Source organism: Stegostoma tigrinum, chromosome 11 (genome assembly GCF_030684315.1).
Source record: "Stegostoma tigrinum isolate sSteTig4 chromosome 11, sSteTig4.hap1, whole genome shotgun sequence".
Taxonomy (NCBI): domain Eukaryota; kingdom Metazoa; phylum Chordata; class Chondrichthyes; order Orectolobiformes; family Stegostomatidae; genus Stegostoma; species Stegostoma tigrinum.
In genome coordinates, this window is record NC_081364.1 from 32,740,825 (window position 1) to 32,768,401 (window position 27,577).

A 27,577-nucleotide genomic window follows, 5' to 3' on the forward strand; every position below is an offset into this window, starting at 1 on the left:
GTATGTTTAAATTGTCAGTTCAAGTTATTCTCCTGGATTTTGCATTGGGAGTAACAGTGAGGTTATCAGTATTCAGCAATAATAAGGAACGGGAAAGTTGATGTCAGCAATATCCTGCTGTCCCAGAGTACCAAAGGTCTGGAAGATAGTTAGAAGATAACACAGTGTGGAGCTGGAGGAACACAACAGACCAGGGAGCATCAGAGGAATAGGAAAGTTGATGTTTTAGGTTCAAACCCTTCTTCAGAAATGGCCCGTTTATACTCTAATGTTAAGATAAAAAAGTATAGAGCTGGATGAACACAGCAGGCTAAGCAGCATCAGAGAAGCTGGAAGGCTGACATTTTGGGCCTAGACCCTTCTACAGAAGTGGCCTGAAACATCAGCCTTCCTGCTCCTCCGACGCTGCTTGGCCTGCTGTGTTCATCCAGCTCTACACCTTGCTATCTCAGATTCTCCAGCATCTGCAGTTCCTACTATCTCTTATACTCTAATGTTGCCTGGCCTGCTGTGTTCCTACAGCTCCACACTATGTTGTCTCTGATTCCATGTTCTTACTATCTTTGGACAATAGTTAACGTGATTCCTATAATTGAGCAAGGAGACTGAATATGTCCATGGCCAATCAGTTTAACATCAGTGGTAGGAAAAATAATGTTGATTCCTTGTGAAAGAAGAACACAGAAAAACACCTAGAAGTAAGAAATTTAATGATGAATAGTCAGTGGGAATTTCAAAAGGGAATATTTTGCTAGACCGGCCTTCTTGAATTGTTTTGATGAGATAACCAAGAGAATAGATAATGCAATTGATGTAATTTATCAGGTTTCTCAAAAAGCATTTGCTAAGGTCCCCTAATAGACTTATGATTAAAGTTAAAGAATGTGAAGTCAAGGGATGAGTGGCAGAATGGATTACTAGTTGGCTTCAAGAGGAAAAGTAGAGAGAGGAAATAAGGACTAGTTATTAAGAGTGATTGTAAGTGCAAAGTTCTACGGGTTCATTGTTCTACACCTCAACAGTTGCACTAAATGGAAAAGTATAAAAGTACTGAGGAGAACTCAACATATTGCAGGAGGGCATCATTTAACTTGCAAAACAGGCAAACAATTGACAGCAAGTTCAACACAGGTAAATGGAAGGTAGCAGATTTTGGAATGAAGGAAGAGATATCACTTCTTGGAAACTGTGAGTCTAGGTGGTGTAGAGGAACAAAGGGGTTTCAGAGTATACATCAATCATTAAGAGTTGGCACTAGGTTTTATTTCTACAGGAATAGAATTGAAAAGTGGAAAGCTAACATAAACCTATATTGATCCTTATTGCAATCGTGAGTATTACATATAGTTCTGTCCATCATATTTCAAAAGGGACATAGATGCATTGGAGAGGGAGCAGAACCTGAATATGTTTTCTTGTGGGGAAGATCATAACCAGAATCCATTGATATAAGTTAGTCAACTCAGAAATCCAACAGGAAATTCAGAAGATACTTCTTTAGCCAAAGAGTGGGAAGAATATGGAACTCATCCGCACAGGGAATGGTTGAAGCCATTAGGGTAGATCCATTTAAAGAAAAATGAGACAAGGATACGAGTTAGAAGTAAATATGTGGGAGTTAGCCTGTGTGGGGATTAAATACTGGTATGGATTACTTAGGTAAAAACAGACTTTTTAATGTGCCATATTTGCTATGTAATCCATAGGCTGTACTAAAGCAGTGCTTGCAGTTAGAATAACCAATAAACACAATGGAATGGTGTGAAGTTATTGTCTTTACCTACTAAATATGGTAAAAAGTGTCGGGCTAGTGCAATAAGCAAGACACCTTTAATGCTGTAATAAGCAATAATTACCACCAACTAATATTACTAATCAGGACATTTTAATATATTGAGTACTGAGGCCTCACTCCTGTGTTAGAGGTTTATATAGAAACAAATTTTTTTCATCTGTCTCTTTTACCTTTCTTAGTCCCAATCTTTTCTCCCCAATCTTGTATCACTTTCTGTACAAGAAACGTAACTGATATTTGCTCACTTAGATTGCACTTACTCCAGCGTGAATTCTTCAATCTGATAAGTGGAAGAGCCTTACTCTTTCCAGGTCTACTCATAGATGTCAGGGATCCTCACAGTGTGTGCCATTTGGACATCAGATGAGAGCATATCTCCATTCCAAAGCCAACAAAAAGTCATTTCTTTCGTACTGACCATAAAACTCAAAAGCTATTTTCACAAGTGTTGGCTTAGATACTAAATCTTGAGCACATGGAGACCCATGCTAATTTGCACACAATATACTGAAACTTCCTATCACATATCCAATGGACCAACAGTTGAATATAGGCAGATAAAATGTGAAATGGGAATGGTTGATCGCTTTACAAATATTGCCAGAGCTGAAATTGCCCAAAATAAACATTTAAAAACGTTTTCCCTGGAATGTCTCATATACTGTATCAGAGTTCTTCCAGATTCCTAGACATACCAAAGAAATAAATCCAAGCACAAAGCAGCCTTTTTAAACAATCTCACTGTGGATGTGTACTGCTTTAGATGAAACTGAAAATCTCTTTCAAGTCTTTCTGGCTTCCAGGACAATATTTTATGTATACATGGCAATCTTTTACAGAGAATATTTCCATTACTTGTCTTCATGATCAATGTTTCCAGCTGGACAAAAACCAAATTTATGTCAATGACTGAACAAGCTTCAGTTATATACAGGCTTAAATAGTGAGGAGGGAATAATTTGAAACGTAGAAATATAGGGAATAGGAAGAGTAGGCCATTCAACCCTTCAACCTGCTTCACCATTTAATATGATCATGGCTGATGATCCAACTCATTACCCCATTCCTGTTTTTTTCCCATTGATCTCTTTAGTTCGAAGAATTATAACTAATTTGTATCAGAAATACTCAAAGTTTTGGCCTCAACCACTTTCCAAGACATGGCAGAGAATTCCACGTGCTCAGCACCCTCTGGTGAAGAAATTTCTCTTCATCTCAGTCCTAAATGGCTTACCCGAAATGCCTAAACTCTGACCCCAGTGCTGACCACCCCAGTCATCAGGAACATCCTTCCTCCATTTACCATGTCTAGGCCTTTTAGAATTTTACAGGTTTCTCTGAGAATCTACCTTCATTCTTTGAAGCTCCAGTAAATATTGTCCGAACTGATCCAGTCTCTCTTCATACGTCAGTCCTGCCTTGCAAATCCTCTGTAAGCAAAAGATTCTTCCTCAGGTAAGGAGACCAAAACTGCACACAGTATTCCATGTAGGTTTCCTGTACTTAAATCCTCTTCCTATAAAGGTCAGCTTACCTTTTTCACCACCCGCTGGCTTACATTTAGTGACAAAAATGGAAATTGCTGGTAAAGCTTAGCAGGTTTGGCAGCATCTGTGAAGAAAAATCAGAGTTAACGTTTCAGGTCAAGTGACTCTTCCTCAGAATTATGAGGAAGGGCCATGGATTTGAAACGTTAACTCTGATTTTTTCTGAAGAAGGATCCTGACCCAAAACGTCAACTTTCCTACTCCTCTGATGCTGCCTGGCCTGCTGTGTTCCTCCAGCTTCACACTGTGCTATCTCTGACTCCAGAATTGGCAGTTCTTGCTATCAGTAATGCAGTTCTTTCAGTGCTTACTTTTAGTCACTGCAGTACAAGGATACACAGGTCTCATTGCACCTCCCCCGTTCCCAATGTATTGCCATTCAGATAATAGCTTTCCTTCCTGTTTTTGTTCCCAACTTCACATTTGTTCAAATTATACCTTATCTGTCAAGCATTTTCTAACTTATTTCAACTTATCCAAATCACACTGAAGCATTTCTTCATCCTCTTCACTGTTAACCCTCTGTCCCAACTTTGTTCAATCATAGGATCATCAAATCACACAGTACAGAATTATAGACATATCATTTGGATCTTCAAGTCTGTACTGCCAAAACTATACCAAATCTACATTAGTGCTCATCCAATTACTTTTAAGAGGTGTGAGGTTTCCCAACATTTACCCTTCCAGACAGTGCATTCCACACCCTTATCAATCCTGGGTGAAAAAGGCTTTCCTCAAATCCTCTCTAAAGCTCTTGAATTTCACCTTAAAAGAGTGTCTCTTTATTATTAACCCGTTGACTAAGAGGAACAGCTGATTTCCATCCACCCCGTCCATGCCCAACTAATCTTCAATCAGAGCCCACACTGCCCCGAAGACAACCACCCCAGCTTATCCAGACCCTCTTCATAGTTAAAGTGCTCCATCGCAGGCAACATCCTGGTGGATCTCCTCTGCACCCTCTACAGTGCAATCATATCCTTTTTGTAATGCCGTGACCAAAATTGCACACTCCAGCTGTGGCCGTCTCCCAATTTGGAGATGTAGTTCCCTCATCTAAATCACTGATATACATTGTGAATATTTTATATACGAATTATATAAGCGTTGATCCCTGCATTACCCCACTAATCACTGCCTGTCATTTGGAAAAGAAACTGTTTATTCTTACTCTTCCATCTGCCAATCAGTTCTCTCTCCATGTCAGTACACTCAATCCCAGTCACATGAACTTTAAATTTGCATGCTAATTCCTTGTGCAGGACCTTATCATGAGCCTTCTAAAAATCCAAGTAAACCACATCCACTGGCTCCCTCTAATCAACTCTGCTCATTAATTCCACAAAACGTTTCAGTACATTTGTCAAGCATGATTTCCCTTTTGTAAATCCATGTTGACTGTCTGTCCTGTCGCTATTTACCAAATGCACTGCTATTAAATCTTTTATAATGACTCTAACATTTTCCTCACTACAGATGTCAGGCTAACCAGTCTATAATTCCACAATTTCTCTCTACTCCTTTTTTTTAGATAATGGGGTTACAATAGGTACTGTCTAATTCATAGGAACAATTCTAGAGGCCACAGAATCTTGAAAGATGACCACTATTTCTTGGGTCATTTTCTTAAGTACTCTGGCATCAGGCCCTAGACATTTTTTGGCTTTTAATCCTATCAATTTCCCAAACACCATTTTGTTAGAACACTGATTTCCTTCAGTCCCTCCTCTCACTAGACCATGTATTCCCCAAGAATTTTGGGAGATTATTTGTGCCTCCCTTCATGAAAACAGAACCAAGGGATGTATTCAATTGATTTGCCATCTCTTTGTTCCCCATTAAATTCAGTGAAAATGATTACAGCAACATTAAATACACTGGTAAATGTTATTTTCATAGCCCAGTGACACTGAATTTGTTTGTGGTTCTCTCTCCATTACAATTGCTTTTGTCCTTTCAGTTTTTGATATCATAAATCCTGTCTTCCTCTTGTATTTCTTCGATGTATTCCCATTTATAGAATTGAATAATCCTCATTTCTGTTTCTACTGAATTTACTATATTATATGGCATTCAGAGCAGGACATTTTACTTCCAGTTTGAAACCAAATTTAGTGTCTCAAGTATGGGAAATAGTTGCCTTTTGAACTATTAAGTGGTAGGATTTGTAGAATGTGCTTTATGTCAACCAGTTAGTTAGAAACAGGATAATACTATATTCACAGAATTTCAGAGAACCGAGATTCTATACCAAGAAATCGGGCTCAAAAGGGGAACTATGCATATACTTTAATGAACAAACATGTTCGATCAGAACAGGTAAACACTGCAAGAAAATGTAATATATTTGAGTAATGATTGCTGCATGTAAAAAACTATGTATCACTGATTACATTTGGACAACAGAACTGTTGAGAAAGTTACAGCACAGAAAGAGGCCCTTCAACCTACTGGGTGGAATCTAAAGATAGCGAGTTTTGGAAGATTTGTAGCTCAGGTTGAGGTTCTGGATGTGAGTTTGCTCGTTGAGCTGGAAGGTTCGTTTTCAGACGTTTCATCACCATTCTAGGTAACATCATCAGTGAGCCTCTGATGAAGCGCTGGTGTTATGTCCCGCTTTCTATTTACCCAAGGAAACCTAACCAGATAAATAGAAAGCGGGACATAACACCAGCGCTTCGTCGGAGGCTCACTGATGATGTTACCTAGAATGGTAACGAAACGTCTGAAAACGAACCTTCCAGCTCAGCGAGCAAACTCACATCCGGAATCTAAAGATATTGAATCATAGAATCATTACAGTGAGGAAAGAGGCTGTTTTGCACCAAACTTCCAAAGGTCATCCCACTCAAATCTAGCCTGCTATGCTGTCCAGGTAACCCTGCTAATTCACCTAGGCTGCACATCCGTGGACACTACAGACAATTCAGTATGGTCAATCCACATAACATGCACATCTTTGGACTGTGGGCAAGAACTCACACAGACATGGGGAGAATGTACAAACTCCACATAGACTGTCGAACCAGGGTGGAATCAAACCAAGGTCCATGGCATGGTGAGACAACAGTGCTATCCACCAAGCCATTGTGCTTACCCAACACCTGAAAGGTGTGAGCAATGGTAGAGTCAGTCAGGAAAATACGGCAAGAGCAGAAAAATGAGAGTGACAACATTGTGAAAACAGATTCAGATTCTCAAACCAAGTTTTGAAAAGCAAGGCAAAAATCTTACAAGTGAGCTGAAATGCATTTTTCTGTCACTATTAACTAATCTCACTTCATGGATATGCAGTTTCATATTCATCCACAAACATTTGAATGGGGACCTGGCAAGTTCAGTTTGTTGCTTCCTCCTCCGAGCCTGCATCTTTGAACAGTAGTCCTAAATTCCCAGGACACGCTGCAAGGGCAGTGACAGCCTGTAACACCCGTACACAGATATTGGTATTGGACATGTACCAGGTTCACCACACTATCATGGCACATCTGCAACTCACAATATAACTCTTCACTTCAACACGCACACTGCAACCTTCCATTGTACTGCTATTGCCAGGACCCTTTGTACACAGAGACAGGCACCCAACTCATGGATTCAACCAGGCTGCATATCAGGGCTACTCACTTGCTTTCTTAGTGTTCACTCTCTTTGCACCTATTTGGATGTTCACAGCATCTCTGCTATGTCTTTACGTGCTTTGCTCCCTCAGCCAGAGCTTAAAGGCTGACACATCTGTCTTGCTTTGCTGTTTAGCACAGACACATGACCAGGCAGCTTGTTTTGGTTGCCAGCAGTCTTGAGTCAGAATGTTGGGCATGTTGCTGTAAGGCACCGTGTCACATCAATTTGATATCTGTACCATGTGTTAGTAGCATATGCAGCAAACACACTGCACATGCATTTGCCAATGATCACGTTTCAAAGTCCTCGATCAGGCCGAGGGAGACAGCCTTTATTTAAGGGGTTCTGGCACATTATGGCCTGGTCACTGCATAATACCAGTTCACGAATTTAAATATGGCTAGTCAACTGCTTGGCACAGCCAGTGTCACGAAGCAATGTATCACTACAGATTGGAGTGTGGGCCATGGTTAGTCCTGCAGTTTAAGTGCATCCATTCGAGCAAGTCACGGCAAATCATTCAGGGTACTACAGAGACACTAGTCAGGGGTTTGGTTAGTCATCAGTGAGGACTGCCTGTCTAAGTCAATGATGGATTTGGACCACAGTCAAGAAAGGTTATCAGTGACCGTAGCTGTGGTCAGGAAGTTGAGAAAAGTCCATTCTGGGGATTGTACACAGAATGCTAGGATGCAGAGAGGAAAATAATTGCAAAGTTTGGTGGGGGCAAACTAAATGTACAAGGATGGGGGATGATAGTGCATTAGAGGACATGATTTATACTTGGGGTGGGAGGGGTGTGGGGATGTCATCGAAGGTCACAACCATGCTGGCCCTTACAGGGGAGCAGTGCCACATGATGGGGTTGGTATGACTAAGCTGGGGCTCAGGCGATAAAGTCGGCAGATGAAGTCATAATTCAAACAGGCATGCGGGAGCATGTGGAGGCTCAGTGCTGAGAGATTTGACAGGGAATGCCAGGAAGTAAGGAACTTGGAGGTTTCCATGGTTGGGTGGGCTTCCTGATTACAAAGCTGAGTCAGCAACTCGCTGTGCTAAGTGCGGCCTGTACCACCTCCCATGCTTAGATGGGACAGAATTTGTTAGGTGCATCCAGGAGGATTTTGTGAAACAATGTGTAATTAGTCCAATTGGGAAAGGGGCCATATTTGATGTTGTATCGAGGAGTGAGGCTGACCAGGTGGTTGAAGTTTCAGCGGGGGCGTGGGGGGGATCTTGGAAACAGTGATCATAATTCCTTAAGTTCTAAGATGGTTATGGTCTAAGATAAGACTGGTCTGCTAAACTGGGGGAAGCTCATTACAATAATATTAAGCAGGGAATGGAGAAATTAGACGGGGACAGCTGTTTGAGGATAAATATACATTTGACATGAGGAAGTCTCTCAAAGGCCAGTTGAACAAAGTTCAAGACCAGTATACTCCTGTGAGGAAGAAAGATAGGATGGCAAGATTTGAGAACCTTGGATGATGAGAGGTATTGAAAGATTAGTCAAAAGAAGGGAAACATATGTAAGGTTTAGGAAAATGAAATCAGACAAGACATTGAGGAACGTAAATAAAGCCTAAAAAATTTAAACAAGGAGTTAGGAGGGCTAATGGGGCCATTGTGAGTGAGAGGCTAGATAGGGAAAGGTTAGCTCCAACTGAAGAGCAAAGGAGAGAATTTAAGCATTGAACCAACAGAAGTGGGTAAGGTCCTTAATGAGTATTTTGTACTGGTATTCACTGAAAAGAAGGTCATGGATAAGGGTAAGATTATCGAGGAGTGTGCTGATATTCTTGGGAATGCCAATATTAAGAAGAAGGCGGTGTTGGGTGTCTTGAAAAACAATAAGGTAGGTAAGTCTCTAAAGTTGATGGGTTCTATATCAGGATACTGAGAGAGGCAAGGGAGGAAAGTTCTGGAGACTTGACAGAGATCCTTGTATCCTCATTAGTTACAGAGAAGATCCCAGAAAACTGGAGAATAGCTAGAATTGTTCCTTTGTTTAAGAAGGGCAACAGGGATAATTTAAAAAAATTATAGACGGGTGAGCCTCATATCTGTAGACCGGAAATTACTGGAGAATATTTTCAGGGCACAGGAATCACTCACATTTCGAAAGGAATGGACCTGTTAGGGACAAATGTGACTGGTTTTTATGAGGAAGACGATTGATCAGGATAGGGCAGCAGATATTGTCTACATGAACTTTACAAAAATGTTTGACAAGGTCCCTCATGGCTTGGTGATAGAAGACAGAGGGTAGTTGTGCAGGCTGCTAGAAGTAGGCAGCAATGGCAAAAGGTCAAAGAAACTCAACTGAATCGTGAAAATATGCACAGTTCCCATGGTCTTTTAGGCCTAAATTTTCTGACCATTTTGTGCTGCAAATTGATTTCACACCAGACCGAAAGGACTGATGCTGTGCAAATTTTTAGTAACTTCTGTGCCTATAATTCTAGAGGTCAGGCAGTATCCATGGAGACAGAAGACAAGTTTATCTCAGGTCAATGACGTATCGTCAGGCAAAAACTCTCTCTTTTCACAGATGCTGTCTGGTCTGCTGAGTAGTGTGGGCATTTGCAGTTTTTATTTCCCACCTCCAAAATCTGCAGTGTTTTGTTCTTGTCTTTGGAGCTGGGATGCAAGTTGACTTCCTATCACATGGATTTGGGTATTCGTACAAAACAACAGTGCAAAATACTCATCTCAGAGCTGGAGGGACCATATTGTAGGGCAGCAATTGAGCTTTTATTGATGTTAAACAAATAAACTGACAGGTCTTGGAGACAGTAAAGACTGCAGATGCTAGAAGCCACAGTCAATAGATGTAAACCTGGAAAAGCACAGCAGGTCAGACAGCATCTGAGGAGCAGCAAAGTCAACATTTTGGGCCAAAACCCTTTGTCAAGCCTGGGGAGGAGAGCCCAGAAGTAAATTGAGGGAGGGGGGTGGGTTTGGGGTAAGGGTAGTTGGGACAATGATGGGTGTCTGCAGGTATGGGGTTATTGTGATTGGCCAGTGGGAAGGGTGGAGCAGATGGCTGAGAAGGAAGATGGACAGGTTAGAGATAATGGGAACTGCAGATGCTGGAGAGTCCGAGATAACGAAATGTGGATCTGGATGAACACAGCAGGCCAAGCAGCATCTTAGGAGCACAAAAGCTTTTTTCTGATGAAGGATCTAGGCCCGAAACATCAGCTTTTGTGCTCCTAAGATGCTGCTTGGCCTGCTGTGTTCATCCAGCTTCACAGTATGGATAGGTTAGTTCATATCAGGGAGCCGGAGGGGGGGTGTGCTGCTGAACATGGGATAAGACTGGGGGTGGAGGTATTTTGAAGCTGGTGAAGTCAATATTAAGGTGATTGGGCTGTAAGCTCCAAGGTGAAATATCAGGCGTAGTTCCTCCAGTTTACGTTTGACCTCATTCTGACAGTGGAGAAGGGCAAGGATGGACATGTCGCCAGGCAAGTGGGAGGGAGAATTAAAATGGGAATTACCTGGTCTGGCCTACACATGATTCCAGACCCACAGCAATGTGGTTGACTTTTAACTTCCCTCTGAGAAGTTAGGGATGGGCAATATATGCTGCCTAGTCATCCACCCCTCATCCTGTGAATGAATAAAGAAAAAAAAAGTCCCTCTATTTACTTCTGGGCTCGCCTCCCCCTCCCCTGTTCTGACAAAGGATTTTGGCCTGAAATGTTAACTTTCCTGCTCCTCAGTTGCCATCTGACCTGCTGAGTTTTTCCAATTTCACATCTATTGAAACCTATAGGCCTATTCAGATCCTTGTGACTTCAGCACAATTAAAGCTTCTGACAACAAATAAAGGTTCTAATACTGATTGTAACACCAGGTATGATTGGGTCTCAATCAATCAGTCTTAATCAACACTTATCTCATTTTACACATACTTGCTGCTGTTGCATGTTTTAGAGCAATATTGATGTGAAGAAGAAGATTAATTATGGATTTTACTACTGTCTTGATACAGCCTTCAGCTTATGGAAAAGATGTAGAATTGGATGGGTCTACAAAGTTTTAAAGAACTACTACATGTCAAAGAAGACCTGCTAGAAACTATCAACTGACCACAAACATTCAGTTGTAAGATAAGGTGATACTGAAAGCTGAGTCTTCTCAAACAGTCAAACCACAGAAGGAGCTGCAAAAAAATGAGTTCCTGTTTTCAACCAACCAATCTAAACCACTGCTTTATGTACTATTGAAGCAGTAGCTTATTTTAAAGTATCTAAACATTTCACTCATTTATGACAATTATTTGCCAAATTATGTTCATTATTAAAGTTGTACACGGTACACTTTGACAGCATCATCCAGCCTGCAGATCACTTCACTTAGAAAATATAAACAGCCAGCTGCACAAACCTTGTCTATGCTTCTAACATTAAAATGCAATGCAGGTTTTGAAAATCCAGAGAGCTGGTGAATGTATATTTTAATTTATCAAAGCCTGTATCACCATAATAAGTATAGGATTTCTATGAAATATATTAGAAAATCTTTTTTTAAAATTCAAGATGTACCTCATATAATACAAATTGTCTATCATCATTCTATTTGCAGATTCAATTTCTTAACTGATGACATTTGCAGTAACCCAATGGAAATGGACGCAAAACCCTTCTGCATTACTTACCTGATGCACAAAGAAGCAACACCACACCATGAGGCACTTACAAGTGTTTTCACCAGCGAAAGAAACCTGAAAATTCTCTAAAACTTTGAAGTGATGCTTGGAGCTTACTCTCAGCCAAAATTACCCTCAGCTTTCCCTTAGCTGCACTCCTCCGAAGACAGCCAGAACAACAGGAAGTGAGACAGAAGCCTTTCACATCTATGGTTATCTGTGTCTACACAGAGTGCAGATGGACTGCAGAAGCCAGTAATGCAATTTTAGTGGTCTGCCAGGTGCACTTTAATTGCGTAAATGCTGTTGCTGTCGAGAATATATTGAATATCCTTCCTTAAAGTTGCTGTATCCTTTCTATTGTTGGGCTGGGCAGGCCTGTATGAAACATAGCGAACTTGAAATCCCCTAAGTTCTGATTCTTGACAATCGAAAGGAAGTTGAAGCAGGAGCAAAGTTAATTTGTGTTGGAATTGTTTGAACATAGGTCTTTCTTTTAAAAGTAAAATAGCAATGCAATAAACATTTATTCCACTTACTTTTCTCAACAAGCAATGTTTCTATGTTGCCAAGAAACTATACAGATTTACTTTCCAAGATTATAGAATTGTTTATGGACTGCATATCTCCAGTCAGTGCATCATTTCCTCTGAAAACAGAGGGTCCTAAATTACCAGTAGTTCAATTACTTTTGATAGATCATACATTTGAAACCGTCTTGCTCAGCAATTGACAAGTGAGTCAACTTGGTCTGAGAAGGTGATGTTGGATGTTTGTATATTGTTCTCCAGTTCAGTGGATGTTTCATAATGATACAACAACTAACATAAAATGTGTTCTTGTGGTTCTAGTTTCTGGTCAGGCTGCAGCATTTTCAGGAACGCACTCAAGTTTGCATTGTTTGTAAGTATTTGAATATGGAACTTCAAATGCACAATAGAAATCTGTATGCTAAAATCCTACTGGAATTGAATTTTCTTACAAAATATATATTTTTTTCCATGTCTGAAACCTAAGATGTCTTCAAAGCTCAAATTAGCCGATTATGTTGTAAACCCTTTTGAATAAAAGAGGGTTAGTCAAAATCTTTAATGAGGATTTTCATCTCCCACCAAGAGAAGGAACAGAGCTAGATAGGACCTGAAAATCCTGTTTCGGATGGTATGCCAATATTGGCTATTTTCAGCATGCGGGGTCAGAATTAGGATATCCTTTATTGTCACGTGTACTCAAGTATGGAAGTACAGCGAAAAGTTTATAAGGTTGCCCCCCATGGTATTATCCTATGTATAAAGTACCTAGGTACAAATCTTAGATGCAAAATACAGAAATAAAGGAGAAAAAGTGTTACATTACCTTACAGTTATTCATAGTATAAGTTAGAAAAATGAGAAATATATTTAAAAAGATCAACATTACAGTCTTTCTATAAAAGCCCTGCAGTAGATAGGCACAGGGAGTTTCCACACGTGGTCTGACCGGGCTCGTCAGCTGCTGACTGCCCGCACCGGTCCCTGGCCCAACAACTGTCCCCACTCTGCTCAAGCCTCCAGGCTGCTGGCTGTCCCACCTTTGCTCTGGCCTCCAGCCCACTCTGCTTCAGGGAGAATACTAAAAAGGGAGAAAGGGAAGGAAACGGGAAATAAAGAGAAGGAGCGGAGGAACTCTGGTTGGAGCACACTACTCCGCCACCATCTTGACCAGAAAAAAGGCCAGCATTTTTTTTTCTAGTATACTGGTTGCAGCCAGCTAGCTCAGAGTTAGTCCCCTGAAATGAGGACGCTATAAATCTCCTGTTTATATGTTATTTTGTGTGTGTGTAGGTGCAAGACACCATAAAAACAACAGGTAGGTAAATAACTTAATTGATAGTCCACCACCAGGGAAAAACATCCATGTGACCAAAGAACCAGTAGCAAGCAGACCCCCTCTGGGGACAATCCCTATGTGAATGAAAAAATGAGGGGAAGGGTAGGGATCAAACCAAAACAGTATGAAGGAGAAATAAAGCACTCCAAACCCCACAATGCCCACCTCTCCCGAAAGGCATTGAGAGCACCAGTGCATACTGCGTGTTCCTTTTCCAGGGACACCAGGACCCACACATAGCCAAGCAAGAGGGGCAGGTAGTCGGCCATAAAGGCCCTCTCCATGGGCCCTTGCCTGGGCCTATTAATGGCCAGCCTGGCCTGGCCCAGGAATAGACACACAAGGAGATCCAATGACCTGCTACCGTCCCTCCACACTGGGTCCCCAAAGATCAGGAGCTTGGGGATGAAGTGCAACCAAAAACACAAGAGAAGATTCTGAAGATGAATGCAAAGGGAGTGCAAATGCCCACACCCAATATATACATGATGCACAGACCCTGCAACACCACAAAACAAACGAGGTCAGCATTATTGCACGCTGTCACACAGCAGGTAGCTCTTAAAGCTCATTACAGGCCTTGTTAAGCCTACATAAAAAGGCCAGTTAGAACTTTCCAATTAGCCCCCAGTTTCCTGGACTAACTGGAGACGCTTCAGACACCCAGAGGTGGGGAAATGGTGACAGGACAAGGTTCAATGCTCCAGATAGCTGAGAGGGCACCCCTATAGTGAACCTGCCTCTACATCAATTAGGGGGACACCTTTGTGAAAATCCTACAGAGTGACTAATTCCTGCATCTTCAGGGTCAGGTTGACAATGTGGAAACTGTTCCCTTTCAGTTTTCCACCCTGGGAGGGAAAAATCCAGCCATATATTTTTTTCAGTTCAGAAAATGCTTGCATCAAATTTCTAAGGGCAAATGATAGTTCCCAAATGTTTCCAACAATTTTCTTAAATCTATACAGCTGGATAACTAATAAGTCCATCTTGGAACCAAGACTAAAATATTCTGGGATCAATCCCAAATAGAGCAAGCCACATGATACTTAATCAAATCTTCACCAAAATATGTCAGTCATTAATGATAAGAGATGCTGGAGCAGCCTGCTTCAACATTTGCCCTCCAGTTACTTCCACCACACTTGTGGTTAATGTTTCCAACTTGGGTTGAATATATTCCTGGATACTTTATCTCAAGGCCTCTTAACTTCCAAATAATCTTTCCCATCAAGTGGAAAACAAATTCACTACCTAATTGGATGATTCACAAGTATCAGAGAGACAGACTTTGTTTTCCCCATCTCCAATATTGTTATTACTCATAAACAGAAATGAAGAAAATGAAAGTGTTAATTTTTTAATGCTTCACTGATTTTCTTCAGGATTGCTCACTGTAGTTGATTAGTGTTGATGTCTTGAGATTAATATACAATCCCTGCAGACTAGAAGCCAATGGTGAAGTGCTGACAAGCTGAATTCATGTGCCCTTCCACCATCCTCCCTTATCCTGAGTATTCTTTGCCAGCATTTATTGTGATCGTCACCACCAGGTGAAGTGGCAAATGCTCATGGGCAGGAACGCAGCTTCACAATGTGATGTCGCTACCCAGTGATTGAATAGCTTTGAGCAATGCACTTTGAATTTCTCTGTCAGGCACGTGTGTAATGTTACTGTAAGCTGTATGTACTCTTTTTTTGGAGATAGTAGGAACTGCAGATGCTGGGGATCCGAGAAAACAAGGTGTAGAGCCGGATGAACACAGCAGGCCAAGCAGCATCAGAGGAGCAGGAAAGCTGACATTGGCCCGAAACGTCAGCCTTCCTGCTCCTCTGATGCTGCTTAGCCTGCTGCATTCATCTAGCTCTACACCTTGCTATCTCTTGTATTCTTTTTTTCTCCAGTAATGTGACAGCGCTTAAGCTGATACTGCAATAAAGTGGATCCAAAATAACTAAACTAATTTGACCATTTACCGACGCAACTTTAGTTGTCATTTTTAAAAGTTATCGTGAAACTAAAGTGTGGCAGCCTGCACACGTGCTGGCAATGACATCATTGTACATAACAATGCAATGACATCAACAGCACTCACACAGACAAAACCTGGTGCCTATCCCAGTCAGCTGACATCATAGGCCCCATCTATACAGGTGGCAAAGCCATTTTCATTGGCCATTCTGGCATTTGGAGTAACCACTCTAATATAGAACAGATTATTCAATTGTGGCTGGAGGTTTGGAACTATGCAGAGGGAGAATCAAAACTTCATATTACTTCATGTAAAAAAACGACAGCAAAACTCATTCTGGAAATCTTAGTCTAATTCAGTCAACCTTTAATGCAGTCAATTATCTGATGAAGGAGACATAATCAAGATACAATATTTGTTCCTTTACCTTTACAAATACTCTCTGACCTCCTGTGTATTTCCATCTGTTTTTAACTTCAGTTTTATCGCTTGCCTTCCAATCGCTTTTATCGTAGTAAGGATCCTTTTGCTATGTCCATTGTTATTCCCAATATCCTGGTTTACATACAGGGTGTGGACCTTTATTTTGTGGCAATAGGTTTGGAACTGCACCAATCTCATTGTCCCTGAATTTCCTTCCATTATCTTATAGATTGTAAAGCTTCTCGGAAGTGCCTATTCAGTACTAGAAGCTACTGAGAAACTTTAGAGTGATAAATATTTGGACCATATTTACTTTATAAATCTGCAGTGGTTTGAATTGGAAGGCATGATTTACAAAAGACAAAACTCTGTCCATGTATTCCAAAAGAGCATTTCAATATGTTTCAACTATTGGTCAACCCATCAAAGATTGACAATATATCATAAAATAAGACATAGTACAATTTGAATGTGGAATAATGGCTGCCACCTCTCAATTTGTTAAGCAAGAAACCAGAAAAGATACAAATATTCAGCAAAGGTTAATCCTTTGTAAGCTCTGACCTGAAGGACAATATAGCTCTGTCCATACATGCTATAGTCTTTAGCTGTCAAGCTTAACCATTTTATAAAATTAGTCTTGTCATCAGGTCTTCTCTGACCAAAGAAAGATCCTTTGCTTGTAATTGTCTTTCTGTGCCTCACTATCCAGTGCCAATCTTTACATTTGCCACCAACCTCCTTCAACTTTCAACCTGTCCAGCATTAATCTCTGCTTTTCTTCTCTTCCTTGAAATCTTTCACCATAACATCTTTTACAAGTCAGTTGCCTTTAAAGGCATGCCTTGCCTGTTCAGGCTCTGCCTGTTCCCAATTATGTTTAGCAAATGTCTTTTCTCATTCATTCTCCACATCACTTCAGCAGAACAATGCCTCTACTTCCTCAGGAGGCTAAGGAACTTCAGCCCATAAAACTCTTACCAATATTTATTGGTGCACCATAGAAAGCATTTTATCTTGATGCATCACAGCTTGCAATGGCAACTGCTCTGCCTAGGGCTGTCAGAAGCCACAGAGAGTCGTGAACTTAGCCGAGTCTATCACTCAAGCCAACCTGCCATCCATTGACTCCATTTATACTTCTTGCTGCCCCAGAAAGACAGCCAACATAATCAAAGATTCCTCCCACCTCTAAGTTACAATCTCTTCCAACCTCTTCCATCAGGCTGATGATACAAAAGCTCAAACACACGTACCAACAGATTTAAGAACAGCTTCTTCTGAACTGTTATTAGACTTCTGAATGGACCACTCAAATTTTAACTTTAATGTTGGTCTCACTCTTTGTGCACCTTCTCTGTAGCTGTAATATTGTATTCCTTTCTCTGTTCTAATACTCTTATGCACATTGTATGGTACAATCTGCCTGTACTGCATGCAAAACAAACTTTCCATTGTACCTAGGTACATGTGACAAACATAAATGAAATCAAATCACTTCATTCTTCTCCTAAGCCACATTCCAAACGTAGTCAGTAAACAGTTATTTTTCCATTAATTCTATGTGTTACATCAGATAAAACACTTTAAATATGAAGGGCATGATTTGTGATTTGATTTGTACATCCACATACCCCCTCACACTGGACCCCTAATCTTAATACCGGATTCTATGTCTGCAAATGTTTCTTAGATCATTTTTTTTTCTACACAGACAGTGGACAGGACTCAAGATGTCCTTGTTGAAACCCTCTTCCAAATACAATGGCTCCATCTACCCCTGGTTGCTCTCACTGTGGCTGTTCATGCCATGTACAGATTTCTTTTGAGTCATCTATTTCTCCAGTCTTTTGCAATACCTTTCAGCACTGACAAATGCCGAAACCAATCAACCCGATTTTGCTGTTTTATAAACAGTCTATAAAGCAAAAATTCTTATCCAAATACTAGGCTATGACACTCAAAAATATCAAAGCTGTCTATTTCGCTTTTCCTTTTCATTGCTGGAATCTAAATGGTCATCCCCAATGCCATTTTTCACCTTCTTTGTTATAATTCACAACACAACTATTGGTGCATGGACAATTAGACTAATCGTACAATTGCAAAAGAAAAGTATTGCGGATGCTGGAAATTGAAACTGCTTCTGGCCAAAGATTACAGATCTGAAACATTGAGTCAGATTTTACATTTTGTGGGTGTCAAATTTCACATAGAGCCAGTCCGCACGAGATTTACTAAGTTTTCTCATCACAACTTCCCAAACTCACCTCATTAACTACTGAGTCCATCCTAAGGCAGCCCCACCCAATCCTAGCCCTACTTTATTGTTTTCCTGGAACAATTTGCCACTGCTCGGATATCCTGGAATGAACCAGCATCTCTGGCATCAGTGCCATTTTTAAAAGTCTGTTTTGCACCCAGACAAGAAATGTCAGTCTGGAACTTCCCTGCACACTTCCTAATGTTTGCCCAGGATGTGGCAGGCAAGCAAAAATTGGTGCCCTGCACTGTGGACAGAGATGGTGCAATGACAGAATGCTGGCCCCCCAGGACCAGCAGACGAGGTCATGACACCAGACCACGCCATCCTGGTCCGAGGTTGCCATTCAAATCATTGTAGTCTCATCCATCTGTGGATGAGGGTCATTGACATTCTCCACTCTGCCAATGTAAATGCCACTATCTTCTCTCTAATACCTCCCACTCACTCCATCTCTACTACTAGATCCACCTGCTACCAAGGGTCATACTCTACCACTCACACTACTGCCTGTGACAACTTTTCTCAATCACTCTCACCCAACTCTGACAGCATTAACCCTGCACACCGTCTTAAGAGGGTACTCACTCACTTCAAACACTGTCCCATAGGGAACAGCTGCCTTCCACTTTCCTCTCCCTTATGACCTCTCTCCCTGTCCTCCCACAATACAGCAGAAAGTGCAGAGCTCTGCAGCGTGCTGCCTGACATTTGATTTCTCTCCAGTTTTGAGGACAGGATCCTGATTCTGATGTCTGATTGGCTGACTGACCATGTCCAAGCCCCTGGCCTGGTGTTGGAAGTTGTCTTTGACTGCTGTGTCAGGAAAATCTGACTGAAGTCTGTTGCCCATGAAAACCAAAAACTGCTGACAATGATGACATGCTTCCTGTCTTTATGTCAATAAGACAAAACAGCGACACTGAATTGAAAACAGAAAGTGCTGCAGAAGCTCAGCGGATATGATAGCATTTGTGGAGGTAGAAACAGAGTTTACGTTTCGAGTCCAGTGTGTCACTTCTTTAGAATACTGTGAACCAGGTATCTCTCACAAAACGATGCAAGGCAAGGATGCTGCTCGTGTCCAGGTAAGCTCAGAGTGAATCAACACTAAGAGAGCAAGCAATCAGCCTAGAGATGCAGATTGGTCCAATCCATGAGTTGGGTGCATGTCCCTGAGCACACAGAGCCCTAGCAGATGCTTTATAACAATAGTTGCAGTTACACCATGCACCCCTCAGCCCCGCCCAACTTCTTAATTTGCAGCACTGGAGTCCTAAGTGGATCGGAGACATGTGCTTACAGTCCAGCACTTTGGATGCCAATGCCCAGTAGACATGGGGTGTGAGTGGCCGGTGCCCATGGAGCCTACTCTGAGATGTTACAGCATGGTGTCCATTGCGAAGATCCTTTGGGACAAATGCTGTGAGGTTGCCAGGTACACTCTCTGACTTTCATGTTGAGAATTATCGTTGACTAGTTTGCTTGCATTGGGTGGTATGATAGAAAGCTGCCTATTAATGATGCAAGATGTCCAGTCATGAATGGTGATGAACAATTAAACAACTCACTGCAGAAACAGGCTCCACAAATATCCCTGTCCTCAATGTTGGAAGGGCCCAGCACATCAGTGCAAAAGATAAGGCTGAAGCATTCACAACAATTTTCAGCCAGAAGTACTGAGTGGATGATCTATCTTGGCCTCCTCCAGTGGTCCCGAGTATTGCAGATGCTAGTTTTCAGCCGATTATAATCACTCCATATGATATCAAGAAACAAATAGAGACAGTGGATAGTGAAAAGGCAATGGTGCCTGAAAACATTCCAGCAATAGTCCTCTGTTCCAGAATTGGGCTGCACCCATGGCCAAGCTTTTCCAGTACAGTTATAACACTGAGATCTACCTGACAAAGAAGAAAATTACCTACATATGTCCTGTACTTAAAAAAAAACAAATCCAACTGGGCCAATTACTGTCGCATCAGTCTACTCTTGATCATCTGTAAAGTGATGGAAGGTGTCATCAACAGAGCTACAAAGCAGCACTTTGTCAGCAATAACCTGCTGATGACCAGTTTGAGTTCTTTCAGGACCACTCAGCTCTTGATCTCATTATCGCTTTGCTTCAAAAACGTCCATGTTTGAAGAAAATAGCTGGATTCCGGAGGTGTGGTGAGAGTGGCAGCCCTTGATATCAGGCCACTTTTGATTGAGTGTGACATCAAGGAGCCGAAGACAAACTGGAGTCAATTGAAACCTGGGGTTGGAGTCATACCTGATATAAAGGATGGTGGTCGTGGTTGTTGGAAGGCAGTCATCTCAGCTTCAGGACATCTCTACAGGAGTTCCTCAGGGTGGTGTCCTAGGTCTAACCATCTCCAGGTGCTTCATCAATGACTTCCCTCCATCACAAGGTCAGAAATGGCAATGTTCAGCACCATTTGTGGGTCCTCTGATACTGAAACAGTCCATGCCTGAAAAATATCCAGGCTTGGGATAAAACTTAGAAATTAACATTCATACCATGCAAGTGCCTGGTAATGACTGTATCCAACAAGATAGAATCTAACTACTGTGTTTCAATATTCAACGACATTACCTTCAATGTCAACATCATGGAGGTTACCATTGACCAGAAACTGAGGTGGACTAGCCATATAAATACTGTGGCTACAAGAGCAGGTCAGAGGGAAGGAATATTGCAGCAAGTAATTCATTGCCTGACTCCTCAAAACCTGTCCACCATCTACAAGGCACAAATTAGGAGTGTGACGGAACACTCCCCACTTGCCTGGACAAGGGCAAATTCAACAACATTCAAAATTTGTCATCATCAAAGACAAAGCAGCCCTTTTGAATGGCACCACATCCACAAACACACAATCCCTCCACCACTGACACTCAGTAACAGCAGCGTGTACTATCTGCAAGAGGCAGAAATTCACCAAAGCTCCTTAGACGACATGACAGCTTTCATCTTGACGAACAAGGGGCAGTCACACTTGCTGTTCTTACAGCGTCTCTGGGTCAAAATCCTGAAACTCCCTGTCTAAGGGCATTTAGGATCTACCCACAACAAATAGACTACAGTGGTTCAAGAAGGCAGTGCACTACTTCCTTTTCAAGGACATCACGGAATGGGCAATAAATGCTGGACCAGCCTGTGATGCCACCCTATGAATGAATAAAACTAAAAGTATAAAGTTACTAGCAAGCAATGATCCTTTAAACTAGCAACACCCTGTTCCCAAGCAAGATATTCGCCTTGATGCCTTGGAAATAGGTAAAAGATGTAATTGATAGTTCCCAATGTCATTTAAGCCTTGCTTATCTTCTCTCATATACTTCTGTCATATTTCTTACTGTAGTCCAGATTGGTCCAGCACCTGTAAGATTCTGCTAATTAACTCACTGTCTCTCCACAGATTCTGTCTTTGCTGTTATCTATTTCCTGCAATTTTTGCTTGTAACTGTCCATGCATTAAAGATTATGATGGGAATTCTAACAAAATGGAAAGGTGCAGATCTATATTTGAGAAGTAATCAGAATTCTAAGATTAATGTTTGAGAGTCAAAATTATGTTTTATACTATTTATATTTAACATTTTGTTTTATTTGTATAATAAACCTCAAAGTTTGCTTTATTGGTTTATAAATATATATTAGACTTTGAATAACCCAGTGACTTTCTGAAAGGTATACAATACAAAAGTTGTAACTATTAGTGCAGAAGTCACAGGAATATCAAGTGAAGTCTCTTCAAAAAATCAAAAAAAGATGAAATGGAAGTTAATTGTCCAGCTTCTAATGTAAATATAAATGCATAATAATTACATTTAACAATTATTTACAATTTACTGCACTGAAACTGGCCATTTGCTCAAATCCTCTGAGCTGTTGTTTAAGTTCAAGATAAATCTATTCTCAGCCACACCATTTAACTGTCATGTATTTATTTAGCCTCCCCTAAGTGCATTTGTGCTATTCATCTCAGCCATTCCACACAATAACAGGTTTCACATTCTTTATTGGATTTATGACTATAATATCTATCACGATGATAATACATAGAGTTCTAAGTGGTTTGTGAAAATTGTAATCTTCAGCTCTAAGCCTTTTCCAATCTTAAGGTGATTTTCCAGTGACATTTGATTAAATGGGATTTGGAGAAACTGCTGACCTTGAATCAACTTCCTGCTGTATACTTTATCCCTGATACTGAACGACAGAATCAGTTTGTCTGAGTGTACAATTCTTCCATTGGAACAAAGCCGCAGAATTTAGCAGTATAAATGCTGAGAACTCTCTCATGGATAGTGGTCTCCCAAAATCCAAATGATAACAAGCGTCAGAGTAAAAACATCCTTTTTAGAAAACAGATTGCAAAAATAAATGCTTTCATGCTTCACTATTTCAGCTTATATGACAGCAATTCAATCATATAGAAAAACAGTTTAAATATGAATTGGAGATATACTGACCACAAACATGAAAAATATACAGATTTGTAATATCCATGAGATATTATGCTTGAAAGCAACATTTGTTAGGGAAATGCAGCAGAGAAATCGTCTATTTATTACCTTTGTCTAGGAACATACAGGGTTAGTATAGGCATAAGCAGGAAGCTTTTATTAGATGGCAAGTTCAATATCATAAAAAGCTTTGAGAAATACTGCAGTATAATTTAAAATAAACTAAGAAAGCAAAGAGACAGCAAGAAGAATACTGGTAAGTAAAATCAAGGAAAATCCATTGTTATTTTATAAATACATACTAAATATGAGGATGACTAAGGAAGAAAAAGGGTCCATTAGAGATCAAAAGATAACCAGAGTGTGTAAGCGGATTCTACATATTTCATCTTTACAAAATGGGGAATGTGTTAGAAATGTAGTAAGGGAGGATGAATGTGAAATAATGGATGGGATAAACAGTTGAGAGAGCAAATATGTCACGAATTAGCATTTTTGTAAGTAGAATAATTGCCAGACTGAAGTGAATTGTGTTCATGGATATTAACAAGAAACAGAAGATGCTCTGATCACCATTTTCCAATTCTGTCTGGCTACGGTTTTGTAGACATGTGAGCTCACTATGTGGTATCCATTACTGTTCACGATGAGGCTTGATGGCTGGATGATCATCCTCTTTAGGTTTTGGAAACTACAGGCCTTTTATGTGTCTAGTGTGGTAAAGGGAAATTATTTACTGGTCTAATCAAAAGAGGCTTTTGCATTGAACGAGAGTTGGTTTTTCTATATTAGTAACAGGTTAAATGGAGATGATAGAGACTGTGCAAGTAGAAAATATTCCATTACAACTCTGACTTCTGCTTTCTGGGTTGTGGGCGGAGTTTTGGAAGTTAGGACTGGTGAGTTATTTGTCTCAGAACTCCCAGCCTCTGAGCTGCTCTTGTAACCACAGCATTTACATGGCTACTCCAGTTCAATTACTGGTCATTGATAAGTCCCAGGATGTCACCAGTGGGGGACAGTTACTTGCACTTATCAGCTAAAACCTGGTTGCCCAGGTCTTACTACATATGGACATGTACTGCTCCAAAGAATGAGGAGTCATAAATGGTGCTGAACATTGCACAATCATCAGTGAACATCTGATTTTAGGATGGAGAGAAGGTCATTGACGAAACAGCTGAAAATGGCTGGACTTCAGATACTACCCAAGGGAGCTGTTGTGGTGTCCCCACCTCTGAGTTGGAAGGCTCTAGTTCAAGTCCCACCTGCTTGGGTGATGAGCAATAACATCTCTGAAGAGGTTGATTATGAAAATATCTAATGTAGGTTTAAGCAGGGACTCTTATCGTGCAGTGGCAATGTTCCTATCTCTAATCCTTAAAGACATGGGTTCAAGTCCTGCATTGCCCAGAGCATCTGATCAGGTTGCTTTTTGGGTTCTTGTGGTACAGGAGTGGTGTACCTACCCTAAGACGGAAGATTCCAGGTCAAGGGCCACCTGCTCCAGGTGTTGTTGTATGTCTGAACATGTCGATTAAAATATGCACCCTAACTAACTGTGGTAGTGTGTCCACCTCTGTGTTATGAGGCCCAGGTTTAAATTCCATTTGCTTAGGTGGTGTGCAATGGCATCTCTGAGCAGGTTGATTAGAAAGTATCTATCCCAAGGAACTCCTGTGTGATGACTTGGGACTGAGATGACTTTTAATAGAGTCCTTCCTATCACAGAGAACTGTGAGCTGAAGTTGATCTTTTGACTCAAGCAGCAGCTTGAGTTAAAAAAAAAATGAAAAGAAGGACAGACAAGTTGCTGTTTGTTTGTGAGGCCAGAACTGCAAGTTAATTGCAGGTTGGTTCTGGATCAAAACGATCTACAGATGCTTTGACACCAGTAGAGAGCAGTATGTTTAACAGATAGAAGATGTTGGCCACTGACAAGATCACTAACTGGGAGTTGGTTCCAGCAAGTTTGGGAGAGACCTCACACTCTAGAAAATGTTGAATGGTACCTGAGGCCTTTTGGAAAGACAAACAGTCTAACAGGGGAAGACCAAAGTTTTGAATTGGGTTTTGGGCTGTGTTTTCTATGAGAAGGAGTTTTGGCAGGTGAAGTTTTGGTTGTTGATACTACAGCATAAAGATTTGAAGTCTCCTGCTTAACTTCCTGTTATCAGTTTTTGAAAGTTCAAAGATTAAAAACAACGCTATATTATTACTGACTTCTCTGAGCAAATTGAAAAGTGGCCCTGATTGACATCTTCTGAAAATCAACCAATGAACAACCAGATCAACTGTGGAACAACGCGTTGTCAAAACCATTTCAGTAATCTGGCCAATTTTGTTATTTTCTTACATTTATCCTTCAACTGTGTTTGTTTGTCTGTTTTTTTGTGTGAATGGGGCTATAAACAAAGGATATTGGGTTTCAACATAGACATCAATTAGATTTTTTGTTGTTTAATTTTGCTCTGCTGAAGTTACCACTTTGTTAGTAAATTGCCTAATCTTTGTTTAAGCTACAGTGTTAAGGATTGATTATTTGAAATGCCTGACATTGGCTATTCAAAAAAGTCTAAGTTAGGAACCACTGGGGACAATTTGAGAGTCTATGGAGGCTTTAAATTTATTATGTTGTGAATACAGAGGTAGAAAGATCGATTTGGTTCAGTTCTGTGTCTCTGAGACTCCCAACAGTTAAAACTATTTAAAGTTCTTGCGAAGATTTGTAGCTTGGGTTGTGAATGAAGGTGTTGGCTTGCTCACCGAGCTGGCTGGTTATCGTACAGGCGTTGCGTCACCATACTAGGTAATGTCATCAGTACGTCCTCCGATGAAGTGACGTTGTTCTACTCTGCTTGGAATTTATATGATCTGGTCTGTTAAGTTGGCTTGTGTCATCTCCAGTTCTTTTTTTGTATGAGTTTATTTATGGTGTCTACTTCCACATGTTTGTTGATTGCATTATGGATTGAAAACAAGGCCTCTAGGAATTCCTGTGCATGTCTGTGGTTGGCATGTTGCCCCAACAAAATTGATGGCCTCCAGTATCCAAGTGTACTGGGATGAGGGAAAGTTTGTCGTGTCTTTTTGCTGTTAGCTGGTGTTCGTGTATCCTGATGGCTAGTTTCCTTCCAGTCTGGCCAATGTTCTGTTTGTTGCGGTCATTGCCAGGTATTTTGTAAACTACGTTGGTCCTGCATGTTATGGGTATGGGGTCTTTGGTCCTTATGAGTGTTTGTCGTAGTGTGGCTGGGTTTGTGTGCTACGATGTTGGCAATTCATATTGTGTACTGTATGGTCACCACACTATAGGAAGGATGTAGAGCTTTAGAGGGGATGCAAAAGATGTTTATCAGGATGTTGGCTGGATTGGAATGTATTAGCTATAATGAGAGGTCGTTCGAACTTGGGCTGTTTTCATTTGAGTAAAGCAAGCTGAGGAGGAATATGATGAGGTATATATTTTATGGATAGATGGATAAGGTGGATGGTTGGAGTCTTTTTCTTGGGATGGAAATGTCAAATACAAGGGGGCATAGGTTTAATGTGAGAAAGGAAAGTTTAAAGGAGATGTGAGAGGCAAGATTTTTACACAGAGGGTGACGGTTGCCTGGAATGTGCTGCCAGGGGAGATGGTAGAAAGAGATATGATAGGTATTTAGTTAGACATGAGCAGGCAGGGAATAGAGGGATATGGACCATGTACAGGCAGATGGGATCAGTTTAGAATTGCATCATGGTTGGCACAGACATGGCGGGCCAAAGGGCCTGTTCCTGTGCTTGACTGTTTTATATTCTCTGTTAGTCAAAAGAATTAATGTCTTGCAAACAGTTTATTTGTATCCGTTGTTAGAGATGGAGTCCAGACAGCATGGTACTACCAACTATAATATGTTTTACTCAATAAATAAGAAACAAATAATGACATTTTGTAGTACAATGGCTTGGATTTTACAAGCTGGGCAAAATGATGGTATTCATCATTGGCCTCGAAGAAAGTTGTGACATGAGTTATACTTTCGTTGCAACCAATTTGAATCTGCAAAGGGATTTCCAGTGTTCAGCAACAATGATGCTGTGTGGTAACTATGCAGCCAATCATTGTGAAGAATTGTTATGGGCATCAAATCATCTGCAAAATTCACTTTATCATGTTCCAGGGATCAGAACAAAAATTAGGATACACACAAGGGATTAAGACAGAAGTCAAATTGTCTTAAAGTTTATCTTTTACACAAGTATTGAAAGCACGTGGACTTTTATCATGCTGGAGAAACTGGACGTAAGAAAACAGTTTTCAGGACCAGAGAGTTTGTTTGAGATTTGTTATGACCTAGCATATTAAAACTCAGTTCCACCTCATTCAACATGGAATAACTTTTTTTGAAGATTTAAACAATATCAATAATATCTGTGGGACTTTCAACATCATGCATTACAGAGGAATTAGGCATTGCTGATAGAATCTTTTGGTTTTCGATGTTTAATTGTGCATGTGAGGATGTCAGAAATTGCTATCAGTTTTAATTGTTGTAATGATAGTGATGCTGGCAGTGTTATGATTATTTCAAGTGCATAATCTAGGCCATTAAGTAACTGTTTTGGATATTAGCAGAAGAGAGACTGTGTTAATAAGTCTGTGAATCATCTTCTATCTGGTAAGTATTTTTACTTGTTCACTTAAAAATAATGCAAATTAAAATTGTATCTGAAGACTTCCATGCTGTTATTTACACATTAAATCATTTTGATGCAAATGGTTTATCTTTCTTGTCAGGACATGGAAATTATTTTTGCTGAAGTGTCCTTTCAATACAACACAATGCAAATTTTTTCAAGAAAACAAGAGATGCAGGTGACTCTCCCTTTTCTATTTCCTTAAATCAGTTTTAGAAACTGCCCGAAAATTGTCTTAATTTTTAAAAAGTTCCTTCCAAAACT

At 40.5% G+C, this 27,577-nt stretch overlaps 1 protein-coding gene across 4 annotated transcripts in view; it reads right to left on the reverse strand.

Moving 5' to 3' along the window:
- Positions 1-27,577, reverse strand: part of arhgef3 (Rho guanine nucleotide exchange factor (GEF) 3) — a 310,123-nt gene that overhangs the window by 142,616 nt on the left and 139,930 nt on the right. The window contains exon 1 of one of the 4 annotated variants that reach the window (XM_048547756.2): positions 11,639-11,790. The exons of the other annotated variants lie outside the window; for them this stretch is intronic. Within the exon in view, the coding sequence (XP_048403713.1) occupies positions 11,639-11,668 (30 nt within the window). The 5' untranslated portion in view covers positions 11,669-11,790. Of the gene's footprint in view, positions 1-11,638; positions 11,791-27,577 lie in introns of those variants that run through there. 4 annotated transcript variants of the gene reach the window in all.